We start from the raw sequence: 24,642 nt of genomic DNA, 5'->3' as shown, positions 1-24,642 counted from the left end.
GGGATCCAGGCCCCTGGCCTGACAATAAGTCAGTCTACGCAGACAATCTATGCCCCTAGGAGTCTCACATAAATGATCCAAATCGTTCATTAAATTTAAAATATTTTTTTATAGATTTTCGTGAAAAATTAACTCAATTCAATATCTATAAGTGTTCGATTTAATTATCTAACTTTTCATTATCTGAGAATCTGAATGAAAATTTAGATGATTAGATCGAAAACCTGTAGGTATTAGATTGAGCTGATTTTTTGCTGAAACCCTTAAAAAAATATTTTACATTTAATAAACGGCTCAGATCATTTGTGTGGAACCTGTAATGGAACTCACAGCACAATCTATGCACAAATTGTTTGTGTGGGTAGCAGTGTTGCCGGCCTAATCGTAAGGAGATGTTTGATCTTAGTTTTGAATTGGACAATTTTGGTCTATTTTTCCAATCGGGTCCTTCCGATTGGAGTATTCTCGGCATATATGATATACCTCATACCTGCCCAGCACAAGGGCATGCTTGTAATTTCAGTCTGTTTTATGTACTGTTCACGCAAATTTAAATTTATTTTAGTGGATTTTCTTACTTTTTGACAATTCCGTCTGTGTCTCAATTTTCAATATTCCTCTTCTTGTTTTCCGTCCTTTAGTGCAAGGATATGTTATTAAAATTAATGGATGGTAAGAAATACTGCGCCAAAACGATAGCGACTTCTCCTTCTCTCTGATCCATCATTAGAGTTTATAGAACTCGTAAAACTACTTTCACTAATTTTCCATCAATTTAAAAAGTAACTGCTCAAACATATTTTTCCGAACACCGTAATTATCGATTTCCACAATACTTCTCAACCAGCATTTGTTTGACCGAATTAATAGAAAAAGAATATCTATTCCATGAGATGTGTAGACCATGAGACTCTAATAGTACCACGTTTCTCATGGTACTATGAGCCCTCACTTTGTGGTATTACATATCCGATATACATTCAATCCAATTTGTAAAAATTTTAATCTAACCGGGATATGTAAACGGGTCCTATAAATGGGTCAAACAAACGGGTCATTAGGGAATAACTTAAATCACGTGCCTTTGTTTGGTTGGGAGTTTAGTTTAGTTTTGATAGTGAGTGGAAAAAGAAATAGAGAAATGATTGAAGAGATTGGTAATAATTGGTGAGAGGTAGAGAGAGATAAGAAAGTAATAATTGGAGAAATAGAGTAATGATTGGAGAGTTATAGAGAAAAATGCAAAAGTAATAATTAGAAAAATAAGATAATAATTAAAAAACTAAATTAAAACTAAACTAAACTAAAATGTGAACCGAACACAACCGTCTCGAATATATAAAGGGAAGCTTCTTAAGATGCACAGAAATGTCAGGAAAGAGCCGAGGGAAAAGAAAACAGACCAACATTGATAAATACATTTAACTACATGCTCTGATACAGAAGTCAAGTCACAAATTGAATAGCTCAATCTTACAATCACGAAGAAACAGAGAAAAACCTCATACTTCCGCTCGAAAAGGGTATTAATTTCGGGTCATGCGGATTTCTCGGCTTCTGCGGCCCTTTCTGCAGCCTCTTCCTCTTGTAACTTCTTTAGGGATGGGGGTGGTCTAACAACAATGCTTTTCTTCCATTGGCGATCGAGCTTTCTTGAAATCCTTTTGTTGATTCCTTCAACAAGCTCTCTCTCCCTCCTAACCGTGAGCATGCGGGCAACCTATTTTTTCCACCAAAACAACACATCAGCTTGGTAAGTAAATATGTACAAAAGAATCATGTCGAAAAAGACTTCACCCAAATCCTCCTACGTACGTCTAGGAATTTACAGATCCCCCAAATATCAACAAAATGGTGTACCAACAACAAGAACGAACAATGGTACACCAATAACGAACGATGGGAAAAAAATGACGTACCAACAAAGGAAAATCCTCTCTGATCAATCATACACGCACTCAAAAAGATAAAAGGACATTTTCATAATTTCATGTTCCTAATTTCAACCTTTGCCAACAAGAAAAATGAATTCTCAACCAATCTAGGCCTCAACCACACTATACCAAGACTCAGAAAGTCGAATAAGAGTACCTAAAACTGTATAATATATTGCTACCAAGCAACACATTCATATCATACAACAGAAGGAGACTATGCATACTTACTGTAACGAACTCTAATTTTATAGGATCTAAGAGATGGCTCGTAGAAAAATAAAGCAGAGCATGCTTGTAATTTTGTGCCCACAAAAGTAGTAGTTTTGCAAGCATGAAGAGAGATCTTCAGGTTAAGGCAGAAAGAATACAGGAATTAGCAAAGAGAGGGAAAGCAATTCAAAATGTGGAATTCTTAGGAAAAATAAAAAGCAGATTCAGCTAGCCTTTCTTAGTCGGTAGCACTGTCAATGTTTTGAATTTGGGTTAGCACACCATTGATATGAAAACTATCAATGTATTAGGTGAAAGCCACCTAACTTGAATTCCACTTTTAAAAAGAGAGAGAAAATTATCTGATTCCTAAATTTCATCTCACTTTAAGAGAAACATCATATGAACTTCCGGGAAAACTCGAGGAAGTCAAGTATCCAGGATACTAAATAACCAGAAAGCCACCTTGTTCAAACTTCATTCAGTTTGCCTATACTTAGAACTCTGGTATCAAAACAATAGAATGGAGGAGGTTCTTTAGCAAACAACATATTGCCATCACATTCGGAGCCAGATGTACCCCATCACCTGAAATCTCTTAATTTCAACCAATAGTGTAGAGTCTGTAGACTTTTCACGCTTCTTTTACTTTCTCTTTTGCCACGCAACACATTCCTGGCAACCAGTTTATTTTTCTCTACAAATGGCAACAATGCCGTCATTACACAAAAGAGTTTCAGCTTGATATGGCACCACTGCCTGCTTGCCCAGGCAATGAAACCAGTGTTCTTCTCTACTTTTACCCAAACATCACTCTTCACATTCTTCTGGGCAGTGTCCAACATACATTCTACGCATCTCTAATCTCGACCACACAACTACTCTCACTACAAATCAACCAAATAAATATCAACAACGCCACAATAGCATAAGAACTCATCCAAAGACTCCTGCAACCAACCCTTTTTAAGTGAAAAGTTGAAACCCACATTTTCCAAAAAGCTCAAACGGATGACCTCTGTACTTCATCTCCTTGTTCTCTATGTTTAGTACAACATTAGCCATAGGCATTTTGAATGATACTTTACTGCATTACAAAGCAGAATTTTCTCTAACTTTTGCTCATAAATTGCAAGAAAAGTACTTTCCAAAGACTAAATGGACTTCCAAAACCTAATCTAATATCAATGCATCCTCCGCCCTTCCTAACTAAAATATGGCTTCAACCATAAAATTGGGTACAGAAAAACAAAACACACAAAACCATCTTCCCTCGACAAGTTTTACTCATTTTCACACAATGCAGACAGATATATTATTTTTACTCAAATTTTCAAGGCCACATTGTGTTCCAATTTAGTACATTTACCAGTCATATTCATACTCAAATCTGAATTTACCCACTGGAGTGTTTCCCATCAAATGAAACGTTAACTCAACTCTTTACACAAATTGCCGAGCAAAAATAACAAATTACTTAGAGCATCTCCATCCCTCACTCAATTTTCTACCCAAATTTGAGTAAAATTTAAGAGTAAAAGCTTCATTTGATATGGAGTACTCCGATGGGCAAAGTTAAATCTAAGCATAAATTTGAGTAAAAGCTAAATTAATGGCATAGTTGTAAATGTGAGAGGGAGCAAATAGCCTCCAAAAATTTGAGTAAAGATGTGAGTCTCCCTTTATTTGGTGAAAAATTTGGGTATAACTCAAAATGAAATATGGATTTGAGTCGAGGGCTGGAGTGGGTTTTTTGGGGATTTACTCAGATTTTTGTTCTGAGTTTAAAATTCAGTAAGGGCTGAAGATGGTCTTATATTTCGAGTAAAAGCTTGAAAAAAGGACTGAAGTTGGCCCAAATCCAAATTCTCCACCAAGTCTTAGAAGACATGGCATTGTGTTGAACAGTAGATCAAATAGTCGATAATAAACACATTAATAATGAATTTACAACCAAGAAATCAGAGAGTCACCCTTTTGCGCATACGGCGAAACTCGCTGGACTTGAACTCATTGCGAGCCGACCTATTTAAACGGAGCATGAACAGTTCTCCCTTAAGGTCAATAATCTCTTCGTTGATTTCTTCCGTAGTCTTCGCTCTAATCTCTTTCAGCTCCTCTTCTCTCTTCGCCATCATCACTACTGAGAGTGGCCTAGGGTTTCGGATAGAGCGCGAGCAAGGAGTGGAGCGCGTGGGGAACGCTTGCGCGATTCGAATGCCATTGAAGGTTGAATTGCGGCTTGTGAAGGGGGTCGGGTTACGACGGAAGGTGGCGGTCGACGGCGGAGCTACGGAGAGGCTCAGCATCGTCGCTGGATTTTTTGGTGTTCGTTGTGTGGTTGGTTAGTCTAGTTTGAGCTTCAAGAGAAACAAGATAACGTCGAGATGTTCCCAAAAGAACCCAAAAAAAAAAAAACAGATAACCAAAAAAACTGCCAGTCCATTTTTTGGCCTGTTTTGGGCGCTTTTCAAGCTTGCATTAATGATCTAAACCGTTCACTTTTTAGAACACATTGAAAACTTATGCCTTGTCAAAAATCAAGTTGATTGGATACCGTTTGATATTATTTCAAAATGAATTTATTTTGAGATAAATGGGTTTAACGGGTTTCAATCTAGTGTTTCCCTCTCTTTTTGGTGCAAGATAAATGCGTTCTAAGACAATATCAAACATTACCCAATCAACTTGATTTTTGGTGTGATGTATGTAAAGTGAATTTTGATCATTGTTGCTTGTAGGAATGTACTCCCTCCGTCCCATAATATTTGTCCGGTCCGCAAAACGAAGACGTAAAAATAATACAATTTTTATAAGAAAAGTTGGAAAAAAAATTCAACAATTTATTAGATCTTGACGAGTTCTTTTAACTTATGAAAATTTTGAATTTTTTCTTGAAAGAAATACATTATTTCATAGTACTCGTTTTGCGGACCGGACAAATATTATGGGATGGAGGGAGTAGGAAATACAATTAAAACCGGTCAAACTTTACCCGAAAACAAATCGGGAGATTTTCATCGTTTTTTTTTTTATCTTTAATTGATCTAGGTGGTTTTAATTCTGAAAAAACCGAACTAAATCGTTTCGGCAGCGGTTCATACGCTTGAAAACCGTTTTGACACCGAAACCGACCGTATATAACCCTCTCGATTTAGAACCCCTCGTTATTTCACATTGCAATTAGTTTTCTAACCGAGCCTCACGATTGCAAACAACTGAAACCCTAAGTTTCCTTATGTGGCTGCCATGTAATTTGCTGAGTTGATTGTTTTTTCAACCTATGATTTGTACATCTATGGTTTTGAATTTGCTGATTTTGTTTATGATAGAGAATTAGCTCAATTTTGCAAACTCAATACCGATAAACCGCACTGAACCAAAATGGCTAAATACAATGCGGTTGAGCGCAGTTTGTTGGTGGTATCAGTTGATTTCGGTACACAATGATTAAAAACAAATTAAATCGATTCGGGTTTTTTTCTCTTAAAAAGATCAACCTTTGCATACCTGATTACATGCCTGAAAATGACCCAAAACAGACCGAAACTGGACCTTCAGAGAGGATCCAATCTCTTCTTGCACACTCATTTTGATTTCTATGTTATACTTCTTACCCTTTTTTTTACTGCTCCCTTCGTTTCTTTTTATGGTTCAGTATTTTATTTTAAATTGTCCCTTAATACGAGTAAGTGTTTATTTTCAAAAATTAGTAAATTTCTCATTTAGCAAATTCTACAATACAAACCCCTTAAAATTGCGTACCATAGGCACCTATTGTATGACTCATATTGGGCCATTTCATAAATTTTTGGTGTATTCCGCAATTTTTTTTCTAAAAACTCGTACCAACTCTTTAGGAATAAGATTCATAACTTTTCACTACGATTCATATCATTTTGATTATCATTTTGATGAATCTCGTAACTTTTGTACTAAAAAAATCGTAATTTTTCAACAATAGAACTCATAATGTTTAGAATTCGCAACATTTTCATTAGGATCATAACATTTTGTTGCGTCTCATTAATTTTATACTAAAGTTGGTGTGTTCATTAGAGGACTCAAGGACACAAAAACATTACCTACAAAAATAAAGCCCACAATAAGCATTCCATACAATAAAACCATGTTCATGCTAGGTACCAAATGGATGTTTAAAATACTTGAAAGCTTTCAGTTTGTTGCAGGAGAGACAATACAAACCTACAAATTAAACAAAAACAAAAACACAGAATATTTTTTACTAGCAAATTATACAATGGGGCCATGCAAACGACGTTTTGATCAACTGTTCATACACTTTACTACTAGCATAACTATTATCAAGCGGTGCACACGTTTATAACGAATTATAAGTTTACAGGCGCAAATCCAACACCAGCACATCAACTGTGTCTGCTATAACTCCTACCCACTCCAGAAATACAAGGGAGGTCAGATTATAGAGTTCATAAAGATTTACAAATTAATATCAGCTTAATCTACTGTCAAAAGTCTAGAAGTCAATAGAGGCGGATGCAAACCACAATTTTACAAGCGGCAGAAAGATTGAGATTAGGTCAGGATACTGTAGGCATGTAGGTATCGTCATTCAACAGTGCTTCAAGATCAATCAGATCGTTATCTAAATCTGCCGCATCTTCTGTACTGATTAAAACCTTATCGTTCACATCCTGTAAGAGGGATAAAAAAAATAAAAAAAAGGAAACATATTTTCCGTGAAGCAAATCCTGTTTAAATTAGAGTATAATCTTGCATTTTTACAAAGAAAACACAACGCTTAGGATCTAGTCAGAAACTAATTGAAGACCTCAATTGCACGTGATTACGGAAAAATTGCATCCAAAGGCTTAAGAATATGATTGTGGTCAATTACCTATACTAGCATCAAAAGGGTATTTCCATCGTGATACAGTACTCTCAAACTCAACAAACTTTTAAAAAAAAGCCTGGAGAATATATAGGTGAGATATCCCCGAATCTCCATGTTCGGCCCCAGAATAAACATTTCACTAAAGTATGGTAATTTGGTACTTGAAATATTTCATCTTGATAGTGCTAGTTAGCCATTGGTGCTGCCCGTTCTCATGCTAATGTGAATGAACCAAAAGGAGGAAGAAGAAAAAAACTGTGAACAAGAAGGTTTATGAGTTTTCTAATTCTAGTAAAACAAGTGCAAGTGCGTCATAGCCCGTTGAATGCATCTACACACAAGCACAAATCAGGTTTTCACTGCATTGTAACTTCACGTAAAATGCTAGAGACGTGTGACACCAGGCCACAGAAATCAAGTTCTTTCTGCATTAACTGTTCATGAAGTTGCAAAGAGATTAAGGTAACGGAAGTAATTTGGGAGAAGTGGCATATAACATATCAAAGTAGAGGTACCTTAGTTCCCTGGATCTCGGTGACAACATTTAGCAGCCTACAGTATTGATCCCTTGCTTCTGGATACTGAACCATGGACTTCACCCTGGCAAGGGCTTTTTGCAACCGTTCTTCTGTTTGCTTTCTGCCTTCTTTCAGGAAATCATAGTCATCCTCAGTCGAGGATGTATCTTGCTTGCTAGATCCCTGAGAAAGTGCTTCTTGTTTAAATCCCCTTAAACCACTCCCTTTCCGTCTCCATCGCAAAATCACCTTCTCTACAATTCCAACAGACCAGGTTATCTTCCTATAACTCTTCCTCACCTGGTGTCCTCTCACATGTGCCTGTCCACCATTAAAGCACAAACATATATTTCAAGAAAACAAAGCAAAACTTAAGAAAAGGATTTGTAAGGAAGAATACATGAATAAGCAATTGGAAAGAGCCAAGGAACAGAATTTCATCTCATTGACATTGAATAGGTCGATATATTTCTGTTTCCTAGGAGACTGAAAGAAAGCATACGAGGAATCCCAAATTTCCAATTCTTCCTCCAACACATACTGAAACACATGGAAACATGTTGAAATTCTATCGAAACATACATAGGGTAGTTTGGAGTCTTTGGACACCTACTAGAAATATCCAACAATGAAGTTTTCATCACTTCCTCAATTCTTTTTGACATATAATTCTGTTCTGGCTACATTTTCGAAATGTTTCCAAACTGTTTCCTTTTCCTAGCTAACCGAAAAGAGTACCAAAATATAATTTTGGTCCTTTAAAAGAGCCATAACTTTGAAAGAAGCAGAAAAAAAAAATTAAAAAATTCACACCTGAATTTTCACAACTTGCTGCCGTAGTGTTAAAAAGTCTTTCCTTCCCTTGTAACTCCGGAATTTATTTTGTATCCGTGTTGCGGCAGCATGCACAGGCTCATCATGTCCCAGCCTGCTAGTCCTGAGAGCAACAAGTGAAAGAGCTCGCTCATCTGACATTCCTAATTTATCTTCATCGTACTCCTTGAGCTGCTTTCTTTGGAATGACTGTACTCTGAAGACTTGATGAATGCGAGCAGCAGCTTGAGCAGCATTAACAACAGCAGCTAATGAATCCTTCAGTGACCCATGTGCCATGTCCCCACCACTGGTTGGAGTAGCCGCTCGTTCTGAAACTGTTTGTACAGCTTTTATGCCAGAAATATCAACGGCATCACCCTCTCTGTTATCTTTCAACTGAAGTGTTGTAAGGTGAGAGCTCAAGGCAGATTCTGCCAGATAACCAGCAATCCCTTTGTGCCCTTTGCTGGAAGCTAGATCTGCTGCTGTTTGTCCAGAGGGGTGCATGGGATTAGGATCTGTCAATGCACCAGCAGCTGCACCAAGGGACATAAGGAAACCAACTGTTCTTTCCCTAGTATCAACAAAAAGTAGGAAGGACGTTACTACCCCAAAAATAAGAAGAAATGCAAGCAACAATTTCCCCAAAAAAGCAAAGAAACATATTTTATATACATTCCCTTGTCCCAGCGTAGGAAGACAAGATACGTACAGTAAAGAAACATATACTCACCCCGGCCCACTTTCTTTGTGCATTTTAACTATTCTTGAAACTCAATATCTAAAATGTTCGTCCATATTTTCTCTTTTATTCCTTTTTTGGAACTAACTGAGATCTTTTGTTTGGTCCAATCAAAGGGCACCGATGAATTTGAAACTTTCTCCAGTAGTACTTATTGAGATCCTTTGATTGGTGGAAAAGGTTTACAAGTTGCATAATTAGATTACTCGGTGATCTGATTAAAGGCCACAGCAGCCAAAAATAAAAAACAAAATGATGCAAGAAATGAACACAGAGAGTGAGACAGAGGGAGTGAATGGGCAAGACGCTTATGAGAAACGCAAATAAACAGTGAATGGGCAAGAAGCTTATGAGAAACGCAAATAAACAATACAAAAATCAAGGTACTTACCTGCCACATGATGCTGCCCAATGGAGTGCTGTCCACCCATTCACATCACGGAAGTTGACACTAACACCACAAGCTAGTGTGGGAGGTATAGCCCAATCGTAACCAAGTGCTGCCGCAAAATGTAGCACACCTTGGCCCTCCTCATCCAATACACTTGGGCCTTTTCCTCCTTCAGCAACCTTTTGAAGGAGCCATACATGTAGCTTCTCCTTCAACAGCTTTTGTAGCATCTTCTCCTTTACTTTCTCTGCGGAGAATTCTTGTTCTGAAGTAAGAATCAACATTTGCTCCCACTCATTGCTGTCCTCTTTTAGTAGAGAACTGATTTTACTACTCAGATCAGAATTCTCAACAGTATAACTTGGGGGACTCACTGATTCCAGGGATAACAACTTCCCAAATCGCATACGAAGAAGAATTTCATTCGTACTGCCACAATATATATCCAAAATATCCACATCTTGAATATTGTTATTAACTCGGTACTCAAATTCTCGCACTTCACTACAAGCTAACCTATTGGAACATGTTACGTAGAAGGGTACCCTCCCAGCCTTGTGTAATGGAGTATGGCAACGAAGCACACCATCTCCTATTATCTCAACTGGAACTTCTACTTCTCCAAACATGCATGACCACTTACAGTTCTCCACATCATGCTGACTCATCAGAAATCTTCCGGTAATCAAGACCTGAGCATCAACCACGTGATGAGACAAAAAACAATTACATTACTTAGTGATACAACATCCCTTGGTCATTCATTGTATTGATACTGAAAAGGTGAGACGGTCAATAACCCTGTTGAAATCACTGTTGAAATTACAGAAGATTATAGAATACCTTTATTTCCGAGCCTGCATATGCCCAGTTTGGTGAGAAATCAATAATGCTAAAGAGCTGATCCAGCGACAGAGAGGGACCCAGCATATAGGGGTCTGAGTCTTCCGGGGGGGAAATGCTGGAATCATCTACTCCATCCTCAGCTTCAACAGTTTCCCAGTAGGTCCCAGAGCTGGACTGCACATGTGATTCATTTACATCTCCTAATTCTTTGCTCATCCATTTGTCAAAACTATCAAGCTTCTTTAGCTCTTGTTTTCGAACGCCATCAAGATGAGGCTGTTTCAAAGGAGAAGGTTCAGCTTTTCCCTCTACTATTGAATTGCACTCTAATTCCGATTTCAGCACACTTCCATCTTCTGCACATGTGGGCTGTAGCAGAAGATCATTTTACAGAGCAAATAGATTAAACTGCCAAGAAAGCAGACATATTGCATCTGCAACTTCGTTAAAAAAGTTTAATTATGAAACCAAAATAAGATCCTAAATACCTGCAAGATAAGATGAGCAAATGGAGTGTGCAAACGACAATAGAAATCCCCAAAGAAAGGCATATGCAGAAGAAAAAGAGTAAATCAAACAACTCCCTAACAAAGTTCCTAGTTGACACGATGCGTGGACGAATTCCTTTCAAGGAATCATGGTCTTAACTTTCAAGACATTAGAAAGCCAAATGGTTAAGCCAACAACAACAATGATCAATTAGGTAACTTTATGTTCAAGACCATGGAGACATGAGCAGATTAAAGGACCTGCAGACAGAACCCTTGCCCCCAACTAGCTCCTGGTGACTTGGGGTTGTTCTAAGTGGGGGCGACTTGGAACCATTTGATTCTCCTTCTGATTATGTGATACGCCAAGGATGTTGGGGGCCGAAGAAGGGCAGTTGAACAGGTGCATGATGTTGGTTGCCCCAATGCATTCAACCACCATCTGATAGAACCGGTGTCGCCAAGGTATCCTAGGGAGGTGCCATGGGAGCAGTTCAGGTGGTGATGATTCTATTTGCACAGAGATGGGCTCACTTCTTGAGGGGGCTTGGACTGCGTAACCGCCGTCTGAAACCTGGCTGTAAAATCCCTCTCCCCCTACAGCTTCTCTCCCTTCTCTCTACAGTCTCTCTCTAAAAGAAAAACTCCTAGGGTTTCCGTTTGGGGGAGGCGGCGCCCCTCCTTTTCTCTCTCCTTCTCTCCTCTGTCCATCTCTCACTCCCCCTCTCCTTCCTTCCCTTTTCCTCCATCTCCGGCTCTTCTTCCCTGCCTTCCTTTTCTCTCTCTTTTTTCCTTATTCAAAATTGGAGTGGCATCAGCATTGAGATGGTTAGTGGCAGCGGCGATGGTGGATGGTGCTAGCATTAAGAATCTCAACACCCATTTACCCCTGGTCATTTTTGGGAGCCGAAGTAGCGTGCTTCATGGCGGCATCTGATGGGGTTTCGGACGTCCCACGAGATCGGCGTTCTGGATGGTTCTTCTTCTTCTTCTCTGTCTTATCCCTCTCCCCTCTCTTGTTTCTGACCCCCTACCCCTTGCCATTTGAGTTCTTTCGTTACAAATGTGGTTCGCCATTGTTACCGTTCATGGCTTTGTTGTCCTTTTCTTTGAGCTTCTCCAGTTAGTTTTCTGCTTGGTTAACTAATTTGGGCCTAACGGCAAGGGGTCGCTGATGGATGTGGTGGCGTGGCCTGCGTGGCTCCCGCCATTGGGTGGCACGGTATTCGCCTAACGGCAAGGTTGAGCTCCCGCGGCAGATCTGTTTCTGTTGGGTTCCGTGCTGCTTCGCCAATGGTGGCGTGGTGGTTGGTTGCTGCTGCATGGTGGTGGTGGTGTGATCTATTCTCATTCTGGTGATGAAAGTGATCTACGGCTGTGATCGAAGTTTCTCAAATGTCTAGGGTTAGGTTTTGGCTTTTCTTTTAGACTGGGCTTCATTGTTTATTTTGGGCACTTTAGGCCCTTTGTTTATGTGCTTTGATTGTATTATCTGGGTTTTAGACCCATGGGTGTTTTGGGCTTTGTCCCACTAGGAGTGTTTGGGCTTTGTTCCCAACTGGTTGTTTCAACTTTTGGTTGGAATTCCCTTCCCCTTTCCCCCTTAATAAAATGTTTTTGCCGTTTCAAAAAAAATATCAAACATGTACAGGTAAATTTCATCTGACTCTCTTTCTCTATTTCACGAATGCATATAGATGTCACAACCAAGTTTCAAACAGTGACTACACAGTCCACGTTCTCAAAAAGCGAGCCATCTCTATGACAATATGATCACGACCACCATCCAATTATCCAAACTCCTATTAAAGTCACCCACCACCACCACGCTCCTCTTCGGCTGCCTGGCTACAGTTCATCTGTGTTATTGGGCTGAGTTGAGGTCTTGGGCTTAAAGATGGTTTAGTATTTGTGCTGGACCTTTTTCTTCTTTTTCCTGGGCAGTTGGGAAGTTAGGCTGGCTTCATACATCTAAATAATCCAATGGGTCTGTTTAGGTTGATATTTGGGTAGCGATCAAGGGTTGAAAGCTCCTACGATTTCCTCTGTTTTTTTCTTCTTTTTCCCTTTCTTCTTCCTGATCTTCTCTTTCTGTTTTTTTCTTCTTACTCTTTCTTCTCCCTTTCCCTAGTCCATTTCTGCTTCCCTCTCCCCCTCTCTTCAATAGATTTTTCGACTCTGGTGGATGTCCACCAATTTACACTGTTGGGTGTTTCCAGCAAGGGGGGCTTTAACGGAGAAGTGAGATCCCGACGGCTGGTGGTGTTCATTGAGTGTTGCGGTTCGAGGTTTGCTGGGCTCCGTGGCTGTTCCGTCCTCTGCATCTCCGGTGGGTGCTGTCGTTTTCTTTTCGGTTCCTTCCAGAGCTCAATGGAGGAAAAGGATTCATGTAGCCGACCCCAAGTGATTGGGACTTAAGGCTCGGTTCGGTTTGGTTTGGTTTGGTTTCCTTCCAGAACCAGCAGGAGAACCCTCCATAGGCACTGGTCTCGGCATCTGGTGTGAACATCGGATGGCAGGCGGTGTGGGCGCAGGGCAGTGGTCGTTGTTATAATATCAGTGTTCTAAAACAAGGAATTAATCGGCGATTAATTGCTGGCGAGGCCTACTCGATTAGGTCCGACTAACTATTAATCGCCGAATACTAATTAATATGCACCGATTAATCCGATTAATCGTTCGAAGGTGGCCACCTAGCGACTTTTAGAACATTGTTTGATATAATGCTAGGGTTGGGGTTTCAGGTCATTTAGGGTTGGGCTTGACCCAATAGCTGTTTTGGGCTTGGCCCATTTGGTGTTACCTTGATTGGCAGCTTGCTAATCTCAGTTTCTCTCTCTCTCTCTCTCTCTCTTTGGTCTTGGATTGGCACAAGATTGTTCTTAGGCTTTGTTTAGGGATGTGATGCCGTTAACCTTGTTCCTTTTAGTCTTTGTAATGCCTACTCAAAGATTAATAAAAAAAAAATTGCCTTTCAAAAAAATAATAAAGAAAAACCCTTCGTAACCTGAAGTAGCAGCTCTAAAGAAGGGACTCCCCAAGGTTCAGGAGAGGAAAGTGGTGGCTGGTCACTAAAAACAGTAAAAACAAGACAATCCTGGACAACGAGAACCCTTGGCAAAAGTGAATAACAGCAAATGGTGATCGTACTAGGGATGGCTGCAGAGATGGATCTCTGACGAGTGCGGCGACAGCGTCACAATGGATCTGTGATGAAGCAGAGTAGTAATGAATGGTAGAAAGCAGATCTGAGATGTACACTGAAGATGGTCGTTTTTTGGCATAAGACAGTTGGACACAGGTGCCAATCTTAGAGCAACTGTGAAAAGTCCTATTGTGTGGTGCTTATGAAATAAGTTTGGATTGGCTTTGGTAAAACGGTTAAATCAGGTAAATTAGGTTTTCGGATGGGCCTTATGGGCTGCATGGTCCTTCAACAAGTGACTCAGACTCTAAGCCCGTGGAATCAGGAGTGTACACACAATTTAATGAATGCACTGTAACAGTAGACTCAGAGAATTGAACTTTACACATCTCATGTTGCAAGTTGCAACGGCCCCTTTCTTGTGCAAAATGATGGAAGTTATTAGGTCATTTGGGCAGAAAAGACAGAGAATAGCATTTATCAAATTTCTAGTATATAGCAGCGTATATTGGCATAAGAAAATAATAGTACAACCATATCGCATACAACACATGGATAAACATTTTAACACATACCTGCCACTCATCTTGGAGATGTGGGTAACTTCTAACCTCCACCTGTTTAACAAAGCCATCCGCAAAAAATGCCCCTAGTAGCTCATTTCCGTCTCCAGGATTAAAACTCATAGTGTCGTGCAACTCGTGCCGGTGAGAGGAGAGTGACGGCTGAAACGGAACAGATTCCAATCCAGCGCTACTGTTTTCAAAGACATCCTCCCATGATGACAAGTCAAGGTGTTTCTGGCTAGGGTATGTTAAAGCAGCATTAACACTGTTTTTACCCTTATCACCTTTAACGAGTGGGCCAAAATCCATGCCAGAAATAGCAGGCAACTTTCCTTGATAATCATCTGTAAAAAAATTTAGTGTTACAACTCTTGATCATAGTTGTTAAAAACCTATGATACACGATACATATCTTACGATTTGTATCGTCTCCATCGGAGAATGATACGTATCCCATCATGTATCCTTTTTTTATAAAAATTCTACGATACGACCGCGTATCCGACAATTTATACACATCCTGATTTTGTACGTACCCTATGATTACAATTACTTATTTGACAAAATTCGGACCTTATTTCAAGAAGCGGAACTCCAAATGCATTAATCTAAGCCGTTTGATCTAATTATGGCATCTTTCAAACCCTTTGATAGAAATTCAACCTCAATGTAGGTCTTGTATAAAAGAAAGAACTATACTTACTTTTCTTTCCTAACAAAGGGAACATAAAGCCTTAATGTAATAGGCCCCAGTTGAGAGATTTGAAATTTTGTATCTTAATTTTTTTTTTTAAATGTAAGCATAGTTTGTTGGTGTTATTAGGTGTATCTACTTCTTAATTATATTTTAATTATGATTAACGTTGTTGAAACATAAACTAAATTTAGTATTTTGACAAAGTTCCAATTGACAAAACCCAAATATGATAGATATTATCGAAAAAGATATAAATATCTAGTTCTTAGAAACTCTAAAATATCTAGCTCTAGAATATCCTTGTGAAATAGCTAGAGTTTTTTTTTTTTTTTTGTGAGAATTAGTCTCATATGTAATTCTAGAATTACCTCAAAGTTTATCTTGTATGAAAATATCTTTGTACTAGAGTCTTCCATGGAGTAGTATACAAATAGGAATGAGTTCTAACCATTTTTGTACCAAGTCAAAAAAAAAAGTTTTGAGTTCAAATGCAATACAAATACTCCTTCCCCACTCTTGTCTTTAGTATTCTCTCTGTTCCAAAAATATTGTCCAACTACACAATAGAAAATCCTACTCTTCGAACAAACGAATCTCAAGATACACGATATGTATCTCGATACGAACTATAAAAGTGAAAAAAAGATAACACGATATGTATCCCGATTTGAAAATATTGCTCTTGATACCTATCATTACGTACTTAGTACTAGTAGACTTCCATAATACACTTGGCGAAGCAATAAGAAATAAGGGAGAAGGCGTAATACTTGACAAAGGCACTGGGTAGTATGGCACAGACGGTCCATCCTCTATCTTTTCCATTCCACGTGGTTGCAAGTCGAGAAATGAGTGTAATCCTGAACTTACTTGGTGATTATATGCTGCAGATATATTTATTGTCCATAGAGTAACACTAAATTGTCAATATGACATTCACTGTTCTAATGATTCAGAACTGAGAAAAGGCGACAATCATATATTCACCTGACTCTGCATCTTCATACTCTGACACCTGAGGACTGTTCAGGCTAGTATCGGTATTCTGTGACGCTACTTGGTAGCTATGTGGATTAAATTTAGAGGATACAGAACTATACACCTCGGAAGTTGACACAACTTCTTCACTTTCTTGGGAATTGGGAATAGCTTCTTCAGCCTCTTTAATGCGGTTATAGTTTGCCCTATGTCCCTAGAAAACAAAAAAAATTGAAGTACAAATTTTATAGCAAAATAAGAAGTCCATACCAAAACAAGTATTTGATATTGCGTCCAAAATGTAGCGAATCTAATTAAGAGATGACAAGCAAGGGAAATCATAGGTGGGAGGACTAATTTCAAGTGATACTCTGAGGCCCAACATGCAGCAATACCAAAAGCAATTTATGCCTCTATCTCGAATGTATTTGTGTTACAGCGTAATCCTTTCTGTTAGTTAGTTAAACAATTATATGGTTTATGCTTCAGTTGTTGGAGTCTAGAGTTGCTCCATTATACCATGATCCATATTGTACAGCACGTGGAAGAAGTTATTTTACAGATGATGTGGATTGTGGTCCAAAGTAGAACACCCAAATGTTTTGAATCATAATGCTACATTGTATATTTTAGTGATTTGGTTTTGCCTGTGTTAAGGTTTTATTCTTGTAGTTCTGTTATAGAGTTAGATGGAGATGCCACACCAACACTTGTGATGAGGTATTAAAAGAACACCTAGTCTTGGGCGTGACAGATTTCGCTATCCCAACCTTCGTTCGATTCCTTAGTTCAAGTTGAAAACTTGAAGACTCATTTTAAAAAGAACCATAAGCAGCCCTTAAAAAGAGGCATTCGTTCCCAAGCTACTAGATAACCAATTCATTCCTCTTCATCATTCAACCCAGTAGAACTCAACTAATCCATTGACCAAACAGATGAGGGGATCAAATTTCAAAACATCGCCTACTACAGCAATCAACATAATAAATGATAAGCTGGTTCAGAATGCATGAATCACAGTAGAAGAACTGGAGCTACTGACTACAGTAGATGCTCTATATCAGAAAGCTGCAGCAATTCTCAAAGATTTTAACCAACCAATTATTTTCAAATAATGCCAAACAATGCAAAGTAGCAAATTGTAAAGAAAGAAGTGTAACATTAATTAGTGACTGAAAAATGAACAAATTAAGAAACAGAAAGAAAGGAAGCCAATGGATAACATTATATATGAAACCATGAACTACTAGAACCCATGGAGGAGCATTATATATTAGATAAGTCCAAAATACAGAATTTTAAGAGAAATGTGAACATTATAACCACCATTAGCCGAAAAAGAAGTAACAATGATATAAAAGTTTCACTATTTCTCTTAGCAAGGTTCCAATAAGAGGCATTTATTTATGCACAAGGAAAGCTTGAAATCAAAGTCAGAAGATTATGTTTTTCCAAATTAAACAGGATAACATACAAATACCTTCGATCCACCAATCCGGAATAATACGATATGATAAACAAATGACTAATGCTCCCTCCATCCCATAATTGGTCCTGTTTTGAAAGTCATGTCATTTTTTGAGTAAAAAATAAAGCACTTCTGTGCATAATTTTTCGACTTTAGTTCTTTAAATTGGTTGCAAAATTTGCATGAAAGGTCTTCAAATTTTTATCCAAAAAGGCACAGCTGTCAAAAAAGGACAAAATAATGGGACAGAGGGAGTAGCTATTATCTGTACTAAAGGGCGGAGACAGAAAAATTGTAACCTTCACTTCCCGGTAGTGGACAAGAACAATGTGCGAGAGCTCCCTGTAGCAGGTGTCATCCAAATAGGAAGTAAATGAGAATTTGCAAGAAAGATCCATCCAAAAGAACATATCAGAAAAAGATAAGGGCCCTATCTATAAAATTGTCCACTTTCAAGTTTCAACGTGGAGCCAATTTCAGGGAACTGTGTAAAAGTTAGATACGTTTACATCTAAGGATGTGGATGTAATTCCAGGAATCATAATGATTACCATGATGATGAAATCGAATGAAAAACCTAAACTACTTTTTCCTTCCTCTCATAAAGAAAATACTAATGGAACTTCCAAATCCAGGGACATAGGTACATAGAATTATCTGTGGTTCGATAATAAGACAAAATTGGTCCCAGAACCTATTAGACAAGTTAATACCAACCAGTATCAAAGTATTATTCTTTAGAATTTAGACTATGCATATGGAGATGAAAATAGGCCTTTACATGAGAGGGAAGAAGGGAAGACAAAGGAACAGACAGACAGGTAGATAGATACATATATACATAGACAGACATAAATATATACATATACACCAAGCTTCTACTAAGGGTGCCCTTAACTTGCTAAGTTGCGGACCTCTCCTTTCCCAATCAAATTTTGATGATCCGAACCGTTCAATGTGCGCAGAATGTGCTTTTAAGGGTCCCCGCAAGAAATCAACAAAAAATATGACCGGAAAGTGCTTGATATGAGCAGTTTTTTATTGAACCGTTCAATGAAAACTGCTCTGATGAAGCACTTCCCAGTCATATTTTTTGTTGATTTATCGCGGGGACCCTTAAAATCACGTTCTGATCACATTTAACGGTTCGGATCATCAAGATTTTATAAGGAAAGGGGAGGTCTGCATTTAATAAATTAAGGGCACCCTTAGTAGATGGGGACTATATACATATATATAAATGAAAATATATGAAATGCATACATACATGTACATAGATAAAAAGAGTGTGTGTGTGTGTGTGTGTAAAGAGAGAGCGAGAGAGAGAAAGCAAAGCTCAAATATATACATGTGCATAAATACGAAGGCTGCAATTAACATGAGAAAAAGTTTTAAACACTTACTCTTCAAGCAACCAATAGCTGCGCCTTTGGAAATTTTCGTTTTCTTCTCCATGTGCATAGTAACAATGCAACACATCAATACTTCCAGCCTGAGAATATGTTATACAGATTAGTAATTTTGGTATTTAAGTTTTAGCCATAACATACAGCATGGACTTCTCATTAATCATCATCATTGGTAGTGCAAAATTATGGAATAAAATCAGCAAAATGTTGTCTCGTCTAGACATAATCCACTAAGAAACAAAGCTTGTCTTCCATAGATATATAAGCACCATCCTTCTGCACAAACCTTAAGCCTCTCATGAGCTTCCTTAACTGTCTTTCCATCTTTTTTCTTCCTCCAGTTATGGCCATCTTTTCTAAAGTATCTCAACACCTTCCGATCAAAAAGAAAAAGTGAACCACCTGAAAAGGACCATGCTTGTCAAGACAAGTCTAAAAAACATCACAACATAATCTAATGGAGAAAATGCCCTAAAATGAAAAATAAACACAAGGACAAGCATGAAGATTTAAAGACAACCCCTTGCACAACTACATTTCAATCATGCTCTTAACTACAAACTGAACATGGAGATTTAAAGACAACCCCTTGGACACCTACATTTCAATCATGCTCTTAACTATAAACTAAACATGAAGATTTAAAGACAACCCCTTGCCCAAGACCAACCAAAAGGATGCTAATGTAAACTTAAGGCTCTTTAGTCAACTAAAAAATCATGAACAAATACTTCCAGAAATGAAAGACAGGAGCTAAAAGAACCAAGAACCCAGATTAAAATTGTTGAAATGAACAATAAGCATCAATTCAATCTGCAGAAGTAAAAAAATATAAAAAATGCAAATTCCCAATCCCGAGAATGATGTCCCAACATAATGTAAACTCCCCATGCATTCGAAGAACAGTAAAAAGGAAAGGAATGTCAACAAAATCATTGAAAAGGAACAACTGATCCACTACTAAACTCAGTAGTGGATCTATTTCAAGTTGCAAGGCTTTAACAGGAACCTCCATCAGGTAGTCCATTTGAACAAAGGCAATTAGACAAATAATACTTGACAATGACAAAACACAAAGGAACAGAGAGTGGAAACTGAAAAAATTGGATATAAAGACCAATGAAAAGGAGATGATGGCAAATTAATAGGCAATGCAGGATAGCTCATAGACATATCAGTAAAACAAACTTGGGTGAGAGAGAGAGAGAGAGAGAGAGAGAGAGAGAGAGAGAGAGAAATATAGAAAGCAATAGCCTTGGCTTTTAGAGTCTTAGACAGACTGCAAGGTAAGTATTGAGTTTAAACCAAATGACAATAAGTACGAAACCCAAACATCTAGTTTCTCTCCCATCCCAAACTTCTCCAATTTTTGTTAACGTGATAAAAGATTGGCCATCTAGGTCGCATATTAGAGATGCGCTTGAATAATTATCATCGGATGTGAACTTCAGGGCTTAGTATTTTTGAAGGCAGAAGAATAAGCAAATAAGGAAAATGGACGAAATACGAATGAACTAGAACTACTTGACCCAAAAGAGAGTTTCTACGTCCACAAGCAATTTCACCAAACGATAATTTCCAAAACTCCTATCCGTCTAGAAGATCAGGAGAACATAAAAAAAGCATTTATACAATTTGCTCCATGATTGTAGATCGGCCGATAGTGGCTAAGAATCATACTTGGAGGCATATTTGCAGGCTCTGGAGCAATACGAAACTTATTGTAATTTCGAAGAATTTCACAAATTTCAGCAGGTCGGAGCCATCGATGCTGGGCCTCCATGAGTATTTGCTCAATATCTGCATTCAGCCACAAACTCAGTTAGTAATCGGCTGCGGACAAAAACCCAAACAGGAAAGAAACACTGTAACAGAAAAGCCACTAAACTGCCAGGCTTGAACAACTAGCACCGGGGACGTGCTCTACACGTGCTCAGTACCAATTATCATATACCATAACTTTTTGGGGTTTGGATGAAAATATTGCATGTTCAATTTTTTATTTTTTTTAATTATCACTGTTCATATCGATTAACACCCTCAATCACTTCGCTAGTAGCCTTTACCGTATTCCTTTTTTTTCATAAACCTAACAAATTTTTCAAGTTTTCCAATGATCTCCATTATTACTAATTTCGTCACCTCTAATACATTATTATCTACTACAAATGTTTTTAATTTAATTAAATGAAGATATTGCATGTTCAATTTTGTTGAAAGTTTATCTTTATTTTTTTGATTAGTAGGGTCAACCCCTCAATCACGTTGACGGTGGCCTCTATTATTTGTCTCATATTCCTTTGCTTTTTGTTCATAAAACTAGCTAATCGTTCAAGTTCTTTCAATTTTCTCCATTACAGTATTACTAACTTTTGTCACCCCTTTATACCTTTGTATAATCGTCACGCAGTATCTCTATTCTACGGACTAACGTGGGCTCCCATGATATCGGACTCATATTTAGTACTCTCAGTCTTCTTTACAACCAATTTAAGTCGTTTCCATCATCAATTTCTTTGCATGCAGTAAGCATCAAATTAATTCTGTGGGCTCCATATCCATAGAAAAGTGTTACTCCCTCTGTCCAAATTTGTTGGCTCATTACGGGAATTTCAATTTTCTATTGACTCAAAGTCTTTGGTGTGAAATGTGTTTAGTTTTCCACAATAAAATAACTTTAATTAGTTTTGTTTCCTTCAACTCAAAAATAAAGGGGTAAAATTGGAAGTTTGGCCTTTTGTGGTTGCTAATTTTCAAAAATTTCAAACAATTTGGGACACCTCAAAAAGAAAATATGAGCAAACAAAATGCAAGGGCAGGAGTAGTAATAATCTGAAGTTTAGTGTTGCGAATCTCGGCTGTGAGTGTACGGATTGATACTAATCTTAAGTTTAATGTACTCTACTTTGGACGAGACGGAAATAATGTCGGTTGCCGATTACCAGACCAATAGTCTGGATCGCAGCAGTTGGAGTAGCCACTCTTTTTGGAGGCGGCTGTATATGGCGTGTTGAAGCGGTGGAGAAGAGAGCACATGCGGGCAGACAAAGGTAATATAAGGGCCTGAGGCGGTTGGTGGATGGCCATGGAGGTTTCCTAGCTTTGGGGTGTTTTGGTAATATTATGATAGGCAGAGGATATATTGGCCTTTTCATGTGCGCAGTATATACCTCAAACTGTCTTTTATAACAGGTGGTATATGCTTAAATCACCCAGTTCTATGGAATCACATATTCATCTATTTTAAATGTGAACCTAAACATAGTGAACATTTCACCAAATGGATACTTTCAGTGCTTCTAAGCCACTAGTTCTGTATTAACTTTGGCTCTTTAATTCACCCTATGCCCTACAATTCTCTTTGATAGTTAAATACTCGTTTTCCACAGAAGACTAAAGATGATCAATGATTTCACGTCCATACTTACAACTCGACAAATGCTCCCATGCAAAGAAGGTTTAGATAATAAGTTAATAACGACTGAGATTATGCGCAATGTTAGCTTAGTAAACTAACAGTAAAAATTAAGTAGATAGCCAAAATTATTTCTTCTTGGACTTGGCACGGTCAAATTGTTCTAGAAACATCTCGGCCACTTGTTCTAAATCAAAACGCCATAACAGGTCTAAGTAATCCCCTTTGCTTATCCTACGAGGGATCAAACATAAATAGCTAAACTGAAAACTGCTGCAGTGTTACTTGAGATATATCAATCAGAAGAAGAAAAAAAAAAACCTAACGATGACCTCAGACAAATAAAGTGTTATTCATGTGGCCAACCTCAAGGAACAAAACCTATAGTGACACTTTCACTTGCTTATGGTGTGTCTTCAAATTATACAGCAGCCCAATTTCACTAAGAATAAAAGTGACTAAGAGATTTATCTTTTCATTCAACTTGTTTGGCAACCCTACCTCACCAAGAATGACAGTGAATACAAGCTCTCTCTTTCAGCACAACCTATCAACAAAAACATATGATCCTCGTAACTACAGTTTCAACTATTTTCCGAGAACCGAGACGTCGACACAAAACCATGGTCCAAGTTGATGATTGTGTCTTCCAATAAAAAACCTACTCTTGATTCTCCACTAATTTCCACCACCTCGGGATAGTGGTGACATCTCTTTTCACTCAACCTGCTCATTCTCCACATTTTCCACAATACCATATGCTCAACCCCAAGGGATTGGCCTAGTGGTCAAGGCCTGGAACTTAGGGTTTGCTCCCTCCGGAGGTCTCAAGTTTCCTCTTAGGTGCTATCAACTCCTTTGGGGCCAAATCTTAAATTGGGACCCCCGCAAGTGGGCGGTGGGATTAGTCCCCAAATTAAGTAGGCCCAGACACTTGAGTAATAAACAAATAATAATACTACCATATGCTCCACGTAATCCGAGCTTCAACTATTCCTCGAGAAATATCGACACAAAAACCATGGCCAAAACCGGTCCGTACAACTTCCACTAAGAAACCTAGTCTTGATTCTTCGACACAATTTCCGCGCAAAAAATCCTGATTCTCCAATAACTTTCACCACCACAGGATACTAGTATATTCAGGTACACAGAAAGATTCCGAATAAGCATCAAATAAACAAAATTTTCCTAGCAACCATAAACATAAAAACAAACCCTAAAACATGAGAACGATCAAATCGGAACCACAAAGAGTCAACCTCGAAAGTCCACTCCACAACAACTCACCTAATTGAGTGCCGAGCCCGTACCGCCGAGAGTCCGCCATGAAATCACTCTCTCTCACCTAACCTTCTTATTTCTTCTCTGTTCAGCTCCGATCTCAGGAATTGAGCTGAAACATCAGTTGAGAGCTCGATCGAGAACTGGAACTGGTGATCGACCAAGCAGAATTGAATCGGAACTCGGGCGATTGTGATCGAGATCGTGGATAAGAGAGAGAGAGAGATAGAGAGATGGAGAAAAAGGGAAGAGAAAAAAAAGGGAAGGGGAGAAGGAAAATGTTGGTTTAACAGGGAAAAGGGTTTTTTTTTTTTTGAGGGGGGGGGACGGTGGGGGGAAGCTTCTGAGGAAGGGGTGGTGTGAAAGGGCCGCCGAAGTGGAACACAGTTGTGTTACTGGCTAGAGAGAGAGGATGACTTTTAGGACTTTCTTCTCGGGAGGTCCACTTGGGGGAAGGAACGAACAGTAAACTTACTTTTACTGGTTATCAAAATGGGTACACCGGGCCTTGTCCTAGTAGTTTTTGCGGATGGATTTTCAGACTTTTGAAATACTCTTCAAGGCATAGGGTTTAATTTCTTGGAGGACAAGTACCTTAGAGTAAGTAAGGGGACAAGTACCTTAGAGTAAGTAGGGGATCGTGATTAGTGTGACCGAGCTAGTTTTTCCAAAGTTTAGGTTGCACAATTGAGTCTATTTAGTGGTCCAGCTGTAAGGCTATTCCTTTATTACCAAATAAAAATGGGTACACCAAATGCAAATCTGATTGTAAATAATTTTAGTGATCTCGTGTAAATAATTTTAGCCGTTCGATTTGTTTGAAATACTTATTTTGGAATATTGTGAAAAAAAATCT

The 24,642-nt window shown here is 38.4% G+C and overlaps 2 protein-coding genes and 1 long non-coding RNA gene across 3 annotated transcripts; all 3 read right to left on the bottom strand.

The window, feature by feature from the left end:
• Positions 1–1,388: 1,388 nt before the first annotated feature.
• On the bottom strand, positions 1,389–4,586 carry LOC131302483 (large ribosomal subunit protein uL29c). The gene is made up of 2 exons (XM_058329149.1): positions 4,121–4,586; positions 1,389–1,720 (listed from the first exon to the last, which is right to left on the bottom strand). Exons 1-2 carry the CDS (start codon positions 4,454–4,456, stop codon positions 1,538–1,540), a joined length of 519 nt encoding a protein of 172 aa, XP_058185132.1. The 5' UTR covers positions 4,457–4,586; the 3' UTR covers positions 1,389–1,537.
• A 1,842-nt stretch (positions 4,587–6,428) lies between these two features.
• Positions 6,429–24,256, bottom strand: LOC131302481 (calmodulin-binding transcription activator 3-like). The gene is made up of 13 exons (XM_058329148.1): positions 23,793–24,256; positions 20,768–20,887; positions 19,374–19,489; positions 19,082–19,170; positions 17,978–18,020; positions 16,220–16,424; positions 16,003–16,116; positions 14,545–14,879; positions 10,334–10,705; positions 9,491–10,182; positions 8,355–8,931; positions 7,539–7,862; positions 6,429–6,823 (listed from the first exon to the last, which is right to left on the bottom strand). The coding sequence occupies exons 1-13, from the start codon at positions 23,830–23,832 to the stop codon at positions 6,710–6,712; spliced, it is 3,141 nt and encodes a 1,046-aa protein (XP_058185131.1). The 5' UTR covers positions 23,833–24,256; the 3' UTR covers positions 6,429–6,709.
• Positions 12,120–14,538, bottom strand: LOC131302482 (uncharacterized). Its single transcript, XR_009191755.1, has 2 exons — positions 12,934–14,538; positions 12,120–12,890 (listed from the first exon to the last, which is right to left on the bottom strand). It is a non-coding gene; the product is annotated as an uncharacterized LOC131302482 (long non-coding RNA).
• Positions 24,257–24,642: the final 386 nt, after the last annotated feature.

The sequence above is a fragment of the Rhododendron vialii genome, chromosome 10a, assembly GCF_030253575.1.
Source record: "Rhododendron vialii isolate Sample 1 chromosome 10a, ASM3025357v1".
In the NCBI taxonomy this organism is placed as follows: Eukaryota; Viridiplantae; Streptophyta; class Magnoliopsida; order Ericales; family Ericaceae; genus Rhododendron; species Rhododendron vialii.
This window is presented reverse-complemented; position numbering and strand designations above follow the sequence as displayed.

Bases quoted from the DNA above. Each gene is read 5' to 3' on its own strand.
- LOC131302483 (XM_058329149.1), bottom strand. From the start codon at position 4,456: ATGCTGAGCCTCTCCGTAGCTCCGCCGTCGACCGCCACCTTCCGTCGT. The intron at 1,721-4,120 runs GTGACTCTCTGA...TGGAAAAAATAG, and splicing joins TTCGCCGTATGCGCAAAAGG to GTTGCCCGCATGCTCACGGT.
- LOC131302481 (XM_058329148.1), bottom strand. From the start codon at position 23,832: ATGGCGGACTCTCGGCGGTACGGGCTCGGCACTCAATTAG. The intron at 20,888-23,792 runs GTGAGTTGTTGT...GGCTGAATGCAG, and splicing joins CGGGCTCGGCACTCAATTAG to ATATTGAGCAAATACTCATG. The intron at 14,880-16,002 runs GTATTACGCCTT...ATTTTTTTACAG, and splicing joins CTACCCAGTGCCTTTGTCAA to ATGATTATCAAGGAAAGTTG.